The sequence below is a fragment of the Corylus avellana genome, chromosome 11 (genome assembly GCF_965113065.1).
Source record: "Corylus avellana chromosome 11, dhCorAvel1.hap1.2, whole genome shotgun sequence".
In the NCBI taxonomy this organism is placed as follows: Eukaryota; Viridiplantae; Streptophyta; class Magnoliopsida; order Fagales; family Betulaceae; genus Corylus; species Corylus avellana.
Window position 1 is genome coordinate 19,923,890 of NC_142500.1, and position 13,216 is coordinate 19,937,105.

The window sequence follows — 13,216 nt, forward strand, 5'->3', positions numbered from 1 at the left end:
ATTCCAGTCCCTGAGGGAGATAGTGCCACCATCTGGTCCCAATCCATGCGCTTACGTCGCAAAACAGGGAAAAGGCAGGTGCACCTAGCTAGCTGGCCTTGCTGCATGTGCTCGCAACCCCTGCATGGTGGACCTACGTACGTACATGGTGATCAGCTAAGCTGGAAATGATTAACTTGATTTCATTTTTATTAATTATATATCTTCTTTCTTTTTCATGTATCTCAATTTTAATTTATTTTTTCTTGCCCGGTTACAACCATATCAAGTAAGATTTGGTTGTACGTATGTACGTCCATACATATTGTAACTGATTTTTATTAATAGTGAATTTATATGAATTTTTAAAAATTATATTTACTTTAAATAGATCAAGTAAGTTTTACGTATATTTTTACGTATATTTTAAACGAATTACGTACACATGCTCTTTATAGATATCACTTTAATAGACTAAATTTAAATAATTTTTTCCAATTCAACAAAAATTTTGTCTAGAATAAAATTTCAAACCTACTTAAACGAGAAGATTCTCTCTTTTGTAGATAGAGAGGGAGAGGTGACAATTCGTATTTACACATCAAAATATGTGTATAAATTATATAAGTTAACTCTAACTCAATATATTTAATTAAACACAACATTTCTGCTATATGCTAGGTGGGATTTGCTGATGGATTTGAAATAGATCTAGAAATCTCTCAAGTATTTGGCTTATGTTTGTTTTATGGTGTTTGTCTCATCTGGAAAAAAGGAAATGAAGTTATTTCCTAGGAGAATCGAAGGAGACATGTTTCCTTCTTGTAATTAAGTTAGATTCGGGCTCTGTTTACTTCTAAAATGGTTTTCCCTGAAAATATTTTCTATCTAAAATATTTTTAAGGTGTTTACCGTGCACACAGAAAATAATTTTTTTTTAATATTATATATATATATATATATATATATATATATTTTTCCAATAAGATCTCCGCATGGACCTGCACGGGACTTGTTCGGGACCCTGCTGGGACGACATGCCTGGGACCCCGCCGGAACTTGACCAAGACTTGTCTAGAACCTCGTCTGGACCTAGGGGTGTAAACGAGCCGAGCTTGAGCGAGCTTCCCTTGTTCAAGCTTGGCTCGTTTAAATTTTACTCGAGCTCGAGCTCGAGTCGAGCTTAAGGGCGAGCCAAACAAATCGAGCTCGAGCTAATAATAAATCGAGCCGAGCCAGCTCGCGAGCTGGCTCTTATATTTAATGTTTTTGTTTTAAAAAAAAAAATTTAACTTCAAGTACTTTTAAACGGCTTAAGAAGTTAGTTTGCATATGAGTATTTGCTTAGCCTGGCTAGTCGAGTATGGAGCCTGAGTCAATGCAGCAAGGCATTTGGTTTCAAAGAGAGAGGATATGCATCATTTTATAGATAAGCAAATTTGGAGATTGATGTTTTCTTAACAATGTGAGACAAGTTAACAAGTTGCACTCAGACTGCATTGGGACAACGCCCCCTACAAAAAAATATTTTTTTAATGTCTCTCTCTCAATCCCCCTCACTAGTCACAACGGATCTTTCACTTGAACTCTTATTTCTCACTCTCTCACTCTCACTCACCAGACATGTAGTGATAGTGTTTGGGTCTGTTTGATTCATCAATAGTTTATGCCTTTCGCAATCTCCCTCAATAGTTTCTGCTTGATTCTTCCTCCTTTCGTTTGGATCTGCTCTAATTGAATCGAGGTTTTTTTAATGATTACTCTCTCTCTTTCATCACGAATGGTCTAGAATTTTTTATTCTCTAACGCTTAAATATAAATGCAATTTTAAGGTTTTAATAATTATGAGATTTATAATTAATTATCTATTACTTAGTTTATATATATATATATATATATATATATATATATACACACTCGAGCTTATACGAGCTATTCACGAGCTTAGCCGAGTCGAGCCGAGCTTGCTTCGTTTAATATTCGAGCCAGAATTTGTGTTCATGAAGTGCTTCATTTAATATTCGAGTCGAGCACGAGCCGAGCTTATGCGAGCCGAGCCCGAGCTTGCTCGCGAGACGCTTCGCTCACTTAACAGCCCTATCTGGACCTACCCGGGACCCGCCCAAGACCCCGCCGGGACTTGACCGGGACCCACCCGGGCAAGTCTCGGGCAGGTCCCTGGTTAGGTCTCAATCTAGTCCAGGTGAAGTCCATGGCACGTCCGGTCAAATCCTTGGCGGGTCTTGGTCAACTCCTGAGCGGGTCCTGAGCAAGTCCCGGCCAAGTCTCTAGCAGGTCCCAGCGGGGTCTCGGTGGGGTCTTAAGCAGATCCCGATCGGGTCCTTGACGGGTCCCGGTCAAGTCCCGGTCAGGTCTCTGGCAGGTCCCAGGTGGGTCCCGGTGGGTTCTCGGGGGGGGGGCCCAGGCGAGTCCCGGTCAGGTCTCGGGCGGGTCCCGGTCAAGTCCAAATGGGGTCCTAGTCAAGTCCTGAGCAGATCTCGGAGGTGTCCCGGTCAAGTCCTAGGTTGGTCCCGGGCAAGTCTCGAACAGGTCCCAGTCAAATCTTGGTCAGGTCTCGGGCAGGTCTTGGGCAGGTCTTGGGCAGGTCTTGGGCAAGTCCTGGTCAGATCCCGAGCGGGTCCAGGTTAAGTCCCGGCGGGGTCCTGGTCAAGTACCGGGCAGGTCCATGCGAGGTCCGAGGCGGGTCGCGGCAGGGTCCTGGCAAGGTCCCAGGCGGGTCCCGGGTAAGTCCCAGTCAAGTCCTAGGCAGGTCTCGGCGGCATCCCGGGCAAGTCCCGATCAAGTCTTAGGCAGGTCCTGGGCAGGTCCAAGGTGGGGCTCGAGCAAGTCACGGGAGAGTTCTAGTCAAGTCCCGGGCGGGCCCTGGGCAGGTCCCGGGTGGGTCCAGGTTAGGTCTTGGGCAGGTCCTGGCGCGGTCTCGAGAGGGTCTTGGGCGAGTCCAGGTCAAGTCCTGGCGAGGTTCTGGGCGGGTCTTGGCAAGGTCCATTGATTTAAGAATGAGATGCTCACAGTTCGGAAAATGGTTTACGGTTTTCAAAACCGTAAATTATTTTCAGAAAATTAAAGAAGAATTTTCGGTCAAAAGGAAAATATTTTCTGTTGACTACTATTTTACGTCGAAGTAAACACTATAAAATGCAAAAATCTTTTTTGAAAACCATTTTACGTTGAAATAAACGGAGCCTCTGAGTCTATTGCTTGTCTGGCTTTCCTGATCTTTCACTATAATAGAAGCTTTCTTATTTCGAGCGGGATAGCTGAATGTTTCTAGATCGATACAACTTAAGAGTGTTTGTTTTTTCTTTCTTTCTTTTTTTTTAGAAAGAGTCTCTTTAGTTTTTTAGTTTTTTAGAATGGCTCATGAAGAATTTTCCGATTAGCCTATAAATATGCATGTCTTGTAAAAATACAGCCATGCAAGCCAAGCCAAATGAATTGAAATCAGTTTGCAGTTGTTTCAATTCAACCGAGAAACTGTCTTTCTAAATTAAACTTATATATCCTAGCCAAAATACTTTACCATTTGCAAATTTTACATTATCTCAAGCCAACAGGTTATAGGTACATATGTGTTTGAAGATTAGGTTTTGTTGAGAAGTGATCTTTGTTTATATATATTACTCAGTGATATAATTGTTGTTTGACAGGTTGTGAATCAGTTGAACATAAGCAAGAAATAAGATGAGTAGAGAGCCGGCTGGCGCAATATAAACTGAACATATATGTAACATCACATGTAAATGTAATGATAAAGGAGAGGACACAAGATTCTTCTTCCTTTTTTTAGATAAATGAGATTTTTATGAAAGAAAACGTACACACTCCAGCAACTTACAAACTACAAACCAAAACCAATTTGAAAGACATAATTATGCAAAACTATTATCACTACAAAAAACAGGTTATTTTCTGACGTGGCAAACAGTGTCTGTTTTTTGCCACGTCAGTAAATGCTGACGTGCTAAAACTGGCACGTCAACAAATATTTTACTGACATGTTAAAAGTAACACGTCAGGATTTACTGACGTGTCAAAAGCAGTAAAATTTAATCAAATTTAATTTTTAAACAATTTATTTAAATAAAATTAAAATTTAAAAATTTCTAACGTGTCAACGTTCGACACGTCAGAAGTTTCTGACGTATCGTTTTCACACGTTAGAAACTGCTGACGTGTCACTTTGACACGTCAGCAGTTTTATTTTCCTATAGGATATTATATTTATAAATATAACTTATAATATATTATATATTATAATATATATAAATCCTGACGTGCCAGATAGCACGTCAGGAAGGATATTAAATATATAATATATTATATTTATAAATATAACTTATAATATATTATAATATATATATATATATATATATATATCCTGACGTGCCAAGCTTGACACGTCAGGAATTCCTGACGTGCCAAGCTCGCACGTCAGGCGTGGCCTTGGGGCCGTCGCATCGCCCACGCCTCCATTACTTTTTTTTTGGTTTTCTCTTCTTTTTTTTTTTTTTTTTTTTCTTCTCCCGCCTGGCCCTTCTTATTTCCCCAACTTTTTTTCTCTTTATATTCTTCTCTCTTCTTATTTTGAAATTCCCCACACTTTCTCTCCTCTCTCAATCTCCCTGATCTGGTACGAAGCTCCTCTCTAGAGGAAGAAGAAAAAGAAAATGTGAAGATAAAAAGAAGAGAAGATAAAAAGAAGAGAACCAGCAGATTGAAGAAAAGCAAAAGAAGAAGAAGAAAAAGGAAAAAAGAACAGAAGCAGAAGAAAGAAAAATAAAAGGAGAAGAGAAGAAGAAGAAGAAGAGAAGATAAGAAGATTTTTTGGGTTTTTGAAAATTTGTTGGGTTTTGAGGTTTGGGTTTTTGATTTGGATTTTTGATTTTTTAAAGACTTTTTCGGTTTGGGTTTTTGTAAATAGAGAAAAGAAGAGAGAGACAGTACTGAGAAAATGGAGAGCATGGAGACATGATCCAATTAGCAGATCTGCAGAAAAAAATTGAAGAGAAAAAAAAAAGAGAAAATGATCTTTTCTTTTCTCTGCAGATCTGCAGAGAAAAGAAAAGAGAAATTGGCGCAGGGTGGAGCTGCCAATTTGAAATCTCTGCACGTGAGGGAGCTGTGCAGAGATTTCAAATAAAATAATAAATTTTTTAATTGAAAAAAAAATCCAGAAAATTTTTTTTAAAAAAAAATATTTTTTTTAATTAATTTTTTAAATTTCCTGACGTGTGAATTTTGACACGTCAGGAAATTTCTGACGTGTCACAAATTGACACGTCAGAAAAATTTCTGACGTGTCAAATTTGATCCGTCAGAAATTTCTGACGAGTTAAAACTTGACACGTCAGAAATTTTCCATTTCTAACACCTATAATGTTCACGCGTGAAACACGTCAGAAAGGCCCCGTCAGGGACGTTTTTTGACGTGTCAGACAACCGAACACGTCAGAAAACGTCCGTCAGAAAAAATTTAATTTTTTGTAGTGTATTAGGGCTTTCTTCTTCGCAAGTGCATGCTTTTAGCAAAACAATAATATTGGTTTGTCATATTGTTGAACGATTTGGTGATTGCCTGTGGAGGAGATTCCATTGTGATCTTCTGTTTTGCTGTCCAGGGAATTGAAAGACGCCATTTTGATTGATGTGAAAGCCATTAACGGTTGAAAATTTTAAAAATAGGAGACTAGAACCCTAATCTTACTAGCACACTTACCCACAAAATAAGTAAAATAATTAAACCAAGAGTACTTAATGTCCGGCACTTTGACTAGATGTTGAAGTGGGAATGTAGGTGCTTGGATTGGGCGTTGATGGAGGTACAGGGGCCTTCTTCTATGGCTTCGCATTGGTTGTTAAAGGGGGTATGTAGGTATCTAGATTGGGCGCCAATAGAGGAACAAAAGCCATCTTCCGTGACTTCACAGAGCGAGCAGCGTTGTGACCCATCTTGGCCCTTTCATGGGTTGTTGAAGCAAAGATGTATGTGTTTGGATTGGACGCCGATGGAGGTACAATAGCCACTTTCGGTGCCTCCATGACGGCGCTTTGGTTGTAGGTGGCGGAATTGATCAGCACGGATAATAGAGAAAGTAAGACATATGTGTGCATGATCATGCTCAACAAAAACAAAAAGCACTACTACTAATTTGATCACTAGGTGAAGAATATTTACTATTTACTAGCTAGCCTCGATTTCGTTGTTGTGGACGACGAAGATAATATGCATGTCATGAATTTATAGCTAGGGAGATACACGCCAACATATATTTCATTATTCTGCATTTCAACCCGAAGAATTTCCAAGAAGTACATGCCTGCCAGCTCTCATGTGATCAAAGTTGCCTTTCTATTTTCTGCAAAATAAAAATAAAGGGATATTGATATTGTTGTCTCTTGGTCTTTGACCTTTGAATTGTGATTAATGGTGAGGCAACTAATTATGGATAACCAGCTCACTGCCATTACCATATAGCCCATGAAGATAGATTGTTGTGTGACACCTATAGGTATATGAAAAGTCATGCAATGCCATCATGAACATGCAGCTGATGCCATGCATGCATGCGCGTTGTGAAAGCTACCGCAAATTGATGGCTAGTGCAAATGAAAGATACAATGCAAGAATAATTAACTTGCTTAGTGACACTACAAAAAATCAATTTTTTTCTGACATAGATTTTCTGACGTGTCAGGTGGCAAAAATGCCACGTCAAAAAATAGTGACGTGGCAAAAATTATTTACTGTTTGCCACGTCAGAAAATTGTTATTTTTTTGTAGTGTGAGGTGACGTGTTATATATTGTAAGTGGTGAGCATTGAGTATCTCCATGTGAATGTATGACACTTGCATGCTTTTATGTAAGAGATCGACCTCTAAAAAATAAAGTCAATCAAAATTCAGTACCATTATTCATAATAACTATCTACCACCGCATAATGAGTTCACAGTCACCATGCATTAATTCATGCCAAGTGCATGATCATGAATGTACATGTAATTGAAGATCGATGTTGAATGTTTTCCTTAAAACTGATTAACAGCATCATACTTGGAATTATTTCCAGCAGCTTAAACACTTTACACTGTACGTTTGTTTCTCTTCGATATGACTCATGAGTGACAAGGTGTTCTAGTGCGGCCGCTAGCAAAAATAAAAAAAAAGTAGTAAATTGGGAAGGGCGGTCGCTAAAGCTAAGGGTTTCGAGTTTTTTAATCTGGGACATGGAGAACAAGTTGGAATCATTAATCATTATGCATGTTTGGGGACACACCAAATCCCATCTCCTCTGCCGACCATGCACCGTTCTTCCAATCTTCCATGTAAAAACAGAAACGCTACAAACTCAATTTCAATCCATGACTTCTATTCTACCGAGGCAGGACACCGTGTGTCACTGTGTCCCTCTTTGAATTAGTCTTTATTATAATACTAGTAGCATTTTTTCTTATATTTTCTTTAAATATAAGTATCAAACTACTTTTTATTTTTGTATTCAAATAAACTCAACCGTATATATAAAGAGAATGATTAATCCCGATAGAAGAGAAGATGGGGATAGTATTAGAAATGCTTTCAAATACATGGTTGGTAGCGACCTACTTAGTGAGATATTGGTGTTCACAAAAGTTTATACTTCATAAAACTTTTGCAGCATTTGAATCTTAAAAATGCTGAAGTTTTAATTGTATGTCAGAAATGATTAAAGCAATTAGCAAATGACCAGTTTGAGATAAAAGAGGGCTACTTGATAGTCATAATTGTAACTAAAGAATCACCTTCTAGCATCAATTTAGAGTAGCTATTGGATAGGCCAGGGCAAGGTCCACTCCCGTTAAAGCTGCCATAACTTCTCCTTTATTAACATTAAGAGAGTTTAGCTTTTTGGTGAAGGCCAAGATAATATGGCTATTATACTTTTGCAAATATATATATATATATATATATATATATATATATATATTTTCTCAATTGTAAATGTGCTAAAATAGTGTTTTGACTATTGAATTTTGATTACGACCATGTGCTAAAATAGTGTTTTGACTATTGAATTTTGATTACGACCTGTTAATTAAGGATCAGAAATTGACGTAACCAATATCAGGCAAGAAACTTAATGCTTAAGTTTTTGCCTATCTTACAAAAAACAAACATCACACGTGTAAACAAGTCGTGCACGACCTCAAAAATGTTAACGAGCTCTCAGTCCAGCTTAAATTCAATGGACTAGCAGCCCAAAGTTTTGGGCCCAACTAAAAATGTCTTCCGTACCTCCATTTGTTTTTATTATTATTATTATTATTATTATTATTATTATATATAGTTTATTTTTTGGCACTAGACTGACTTGTGGTAATACTAATCAACATTCAAAATTCTTTTTAACGGGGTTGATACACTTATTGATTGACACTGATACGTCAACGTAATAAGATAAAAATGTAGTATTTAACATTAATTATATAAATGTTTTTTGTTTAAGTAATGTTACTTTCTACACTAATATCAATAAGTTAAAATACGTTATTTATCGGTATAAAATATAATATTACTCTTTATATTTTAAGTTGTTTGTAATATTATAAAAAATGCTAAAAATTATACTTTCATCCTACCATCATTCTGTCTTGATGATGCGAGAGTATCGATTAATTCTTAAATAAGCCCTCATTAAAAAATATATATATACACTGATTGATTGACACTGATATGTCAACATAATAAGATAAAAATGTAGTATTTAACATTAATTATTTTATGAATGTTTTTTGTTTAAGTAATGTTACTTTCTACACTAATACCAATAAGTTAAAATACGTTATTTATCGGTATAAAATATAATATTACTCTTTATATGTAATATTATATTTTAAGTTGTTTGTAATATTATAAAAAATGCTAAAAATTATACTTTCATCCTACCATCATTCTGTCTTGATGATGCGAGAGTATCGATTAATTCTTAAATAAGCCCTCATTAAAAAATATATATATACACTGATTAATTGACGCTGATACGTCAACATAATAAGATAAAAATGTAGTATTTAACATTAATTATTTTATAAATGTTTTTTGTTTAAGTAATGTTACTTTCTACACTAATATCAATAAGTTAAAATACGATATTTATCGGTATAAAATATAATATTACTCTTTATATTTTAAGTTGTTTGTAATATTATAAAAAATGCTAAAAATTATACTTTCATCCTATCATCATTCTGTCTTGATGATGTGAGAGTATCGATTAATTTTTAAATAAGCTCTCATTAAAAAATATATATATATATATAAGGCCAACGAAATGGATAAAATATATATATATATATATATATATATATATACTTTCTAGCCTTGCTCTCATTTAAAAAGAAAATAAAAGGAGAAAGAGAATGGGTTAAGCCACTTCTCTCTCCTTAACGGATAGAAAGGAGGACCCATGGGCCCATGGCTATGTTTCGCTTTCTCCCCAAGCCGAGGGCCAGGGCCCAGGGAAAGAGAGCACGCTCTCCATACAAGAACAGGCCACGTGTCGTAATCCTGTGCGGTTAACGCAAAAAGCCGTTGACAAAAAATGTTGAATCAAAGCTTTTAATTCTTAAATCCAAGATTCATTTTCTCGTGCGCTTTCTCTCTGTAAAATGGCTTCTTCATCTTCGTCGTCTTCAGTGGACGAGACGCAAACCCTGATCCCGGGCCTCCCGAACGACGTCGCGTCGTTGATCCTCTACCTAATCCCCTACTGTTACCACGCCCGCCTCAGGCCAACGTGCAGGTCCTGGCGCGTGTTCCTCACTCCCTCCTCCAACAAGTCCCTCCTCGTCCTCCGCCGCCGCAACCGAACCGCCTCGACCCTTCTCTGTATCTTCCCTCAAGACCCCTCGATCTCGTCCCCTTTCCTCTTCGACCCGCACAACCTGGCGTGGTCGTCACTCCCCACCGCCCCGCCGGACCCCCACTCCTACGGCCTATGCAACTTCGCCGCCATCTCCCTCGGGCCCCACCTCTACGTCCTCGGCGGGTCCCTCTTCGACACGCGCTCGTTCCCCATCGACCGTCCCACCGCCTCTTCCTCCGCCTCGCGCTTTGACTTCGTTACCGGCCTCTGGGAGCTTCTCTCACCGATGGCCCACGCGCGAGGCAGCTTCGCTTGCGCGGCGGTCCCAGGATCGGAGGCGATTATGGTAGCGGGAGGCGGGTCCCGGCACTGCGTATTTGCTGCTGCTGGGAGTAGGATAAGTTCGGTGGAGAGGTACGACGTGGAGAGGGATCAGTGGGTGGAGCTGGACCGGTTGCCCGGGTTGCGAGCCGGGTGTGTGGGCTTCGTGGTGGAGGAGAGAATGGAGTTCTGGGTGATGGGTGGGTATGGGGAAGAGAGGACGATTGATGGGGTTTTGCCGGTGGATGAGTATTGTAGAGACGCAGTGGTGATGGAGATGAGGAGTGGTGGTGATGGAGGGAAGTGGAGGGCGGTGGGGGATATGTGGGGGGATAGGGAGAGGGAGAGGGTTGGGAAGATTGTGGTGGTGGAGGACGAGGAGGGGCGGGGTCGGCCCGGCGTGTTTATGCTCGAGGGGCACCATATTTTGAGGTAGTTTTTCTTGTTTGCTCATTGGGTTGAATTGCTTTCTTGTGTAATAAGAGTTGTTTTATTTTGTGATTTCTGAAGTTGGGGTGTTTGGTTTGATTGGATTGGTATGTTGTGTGATAGATATGTGTATTTGGAAGATTTAGAGGTTTTGGGTGAGTGAAAATGATTTAGGTTTGAACAAGTGACAAGCGGGTGTAAATTAGCTAAAAATGAGTAAGAACTAAGATCGATAGAGGCTGAGAAAAAATGTGACCCTGTATATGTGTTTGATTGAAAACTTGCTGCCAGGCTTATTGTATGGTTGAATGTGGCTGCTTCTCTGCGGAGGAGTTCAGGGTTGAGGTATGGACTGTTCTTAGAGTTTCAATCTTGCTTTATGTGAGTGCTATGTGATTCCCACAATGCATGCATTGGTTTGAATTAAACTATTATAAACTGATTATTTTGAGAAGATAAAAATCTATGCATCAATTCCATTGAGAACACATAGTAATGCACTTTAACTTGGTTTGAGTTATGTTGTCCACTCCTTGCCTTTGCTTAATTTACACGTTATGCAGCTTAACTTGGTTTCAGTTCAGTGTTTTAAGTCTGTTGATGAAAATGTTGAATTCATGGGAAAAATGGCAGTAAAATCCTCCAATCATCTCAAATGTTGGGAACTCAGATAGCTGCTGATATTCTTTCGGTATTCACAATGTATTTGCTGTATCACATACTATAATATTGGTTGAACTCTGCATTAATTCAGATATTCTGATGAGTCATATTTTGGGTCTGGATGTGATGTTGTCTCTGCTGTTAGATATTCCGTTGTGCCATAAGGCACATCGCCATATTGTGCTTAACATAGATTTTCAAGTATAGGTATTGAGGGCTTGCTTTAAAATTATGTTACTACATTGGTTAAAACCCTCCTTAATAATAACCTAAGAAAAGAAAAGGTGAGGTACAGTTTTATGGGACTGCAGACAGCATTTTTTTTTTTTTTTAACTTTTTGCGTGTGTGTGTTTGGGGGGGGGGGGGGGGGGGGGGGGTGTGCTTGTGCCTTTGGATATCCCTTGTATTCCTTTGCTTTTGCCTGATTGGATGACTGGCTTGACTGGCTTAATAGTAGCGTTCGCACTTTATGAAACCCTGCAGTAGAGTTTTTACTTTTTAGTTGGTTCCACATGATACTTATTTGAAGCCTTCTTTGATATACTTGGGAACCACTCAATAGCTTGTTCTCTACTTCTTTACAGATATGACATGGCTTCAAACCGATGGCGGAAGGAGTCACAAGTACCAAAACAAGCTCCTCATAACTCATCATTTGGTTTTGTTGTTTTGGATGGGGAGTTGCATGTAATGACCCTTTTGAGTGCAGTCGATTCAACAGAAACCCGAAGGAAGCGACACCAAAAGAGGGCTGGAAAACTGTACATCCAGATTTACCATCCTAAGAAGAAGACATGGAGATTTCTGACTACAAAGTCACCTTTCCCTCGCCCTTTAGATTTTAATGCAGCAGTATTGTGCAGCGTTCGCTTGTGAGCTTCAATACTTCTTATTTGTGTGGTGCCGTATGGTTACCAAACTGGATTTATGTCTACCCCAGCCACCACAGGAGGAAAAAAAAAGAAAAAAAAAAAAAAGAATAAGAAAAAACACAAAAGAAAGATTTATGTGTAGAGTTGTTGATGTTTATTGATCTGGTCTTTGTCCATTGTCATATTTGTATAGGCCTTTATGTATATATCTTGACACGGGCATAGGTTGATACTTGTTAGTTTGAATCGTTGTTAGTGTTGCATGTTGTCTCAGTTGTTACATAAAGAATGTCAATAAATAGGTATATGTTCATGTACATTTCTAGAGCTCTTGACTCTGTACAATCAATTTTCAGCCAGTGATGCTTCTTATAATTTGTTTCTGAGTGTCTCCCCACTGAAGTTGCTTAGTTTTTCCTGGTTGCCGGATTAAATCTTCGTTGTTCTTTCAAAATGAGAGACTCGAGTCATTGCAGATCTTGAGCATGTACGAGTCCAATTATCTTGACCCATCTAGTTTCCCTTTGAAAACGTGTGTTGTTAATGCTTTTAGCATAAAGCGTACTGGGACCGATCACCGATGCCTCTGGCACCCAGTAAACGCATCCGCATTAAGCCTGCAATCAGGAACTGGCTAACATGTCTTTGTCAACAAAAGGGTTAGACTAACAACTAAGGCATTGTAATTGCGGGTCGGATTGGGTTCGAGCTGAGTATAAATTATATGGGTTAACTTTAACTCGACCTATTTAATTAAACAAGTCATATTCTTTAACTATAATTCACTAATTTTGTGTTAGATTCGTGTCGAATTTATGGGTTGTGTCAAAAATTGTTAATCCTAAATATAGCGTTGGGTTTGGGTCATGTTGAGTATGTGTATATGACAATATATGTCAACTTTAATCCGACATATTTAATTAAATAAGTTAAACCCCCTCATTTTTAACTCACTAATTTCATATTGAGTTCGCATTAGGTTTATGAGTCATGTCACAAATTGCCAACTCTAATATCACGTGTCGGATTTGGGTTGTATCAAGCATGAGTATAAGACTATATATGTAAATCTCATCCAATCCATTTA

The 13,216-nt window shown here is 38.6% G+C and overlaps 1 protein-coding gene across 1 annotated transcript; it reads left to right on the forward strand.

Annotated features, from left to right (window-relative positions):
• The first annotated feature begins 9,623 nt into the window (after positions 1 to 9,623).
• On the forward strand, positions 9,624 to 12,200 carry LOC132165759 (Galactose oxidase/kelch repeat superfamily protein). The gene is made up of 2 exons (XM_059576437.2): positions 9,624 to 10,596; positions 11,842 to 12,200. Exons 1-2 carry the CDS (start codon positions 9,647 to 9,649, stop codon positions 12,131 to 12,133), a joined length of 1,242 nt encoding a protein of 413 aa, XP_059432420.1. The 5' UTR covers positions 9,624 to 9,646; the 3' UTR covers positions 12,134 to 12,200.
• The last annotated feature ends 1,016 nt before the right edge of the window (positions 12,201 to 13,216 follow it).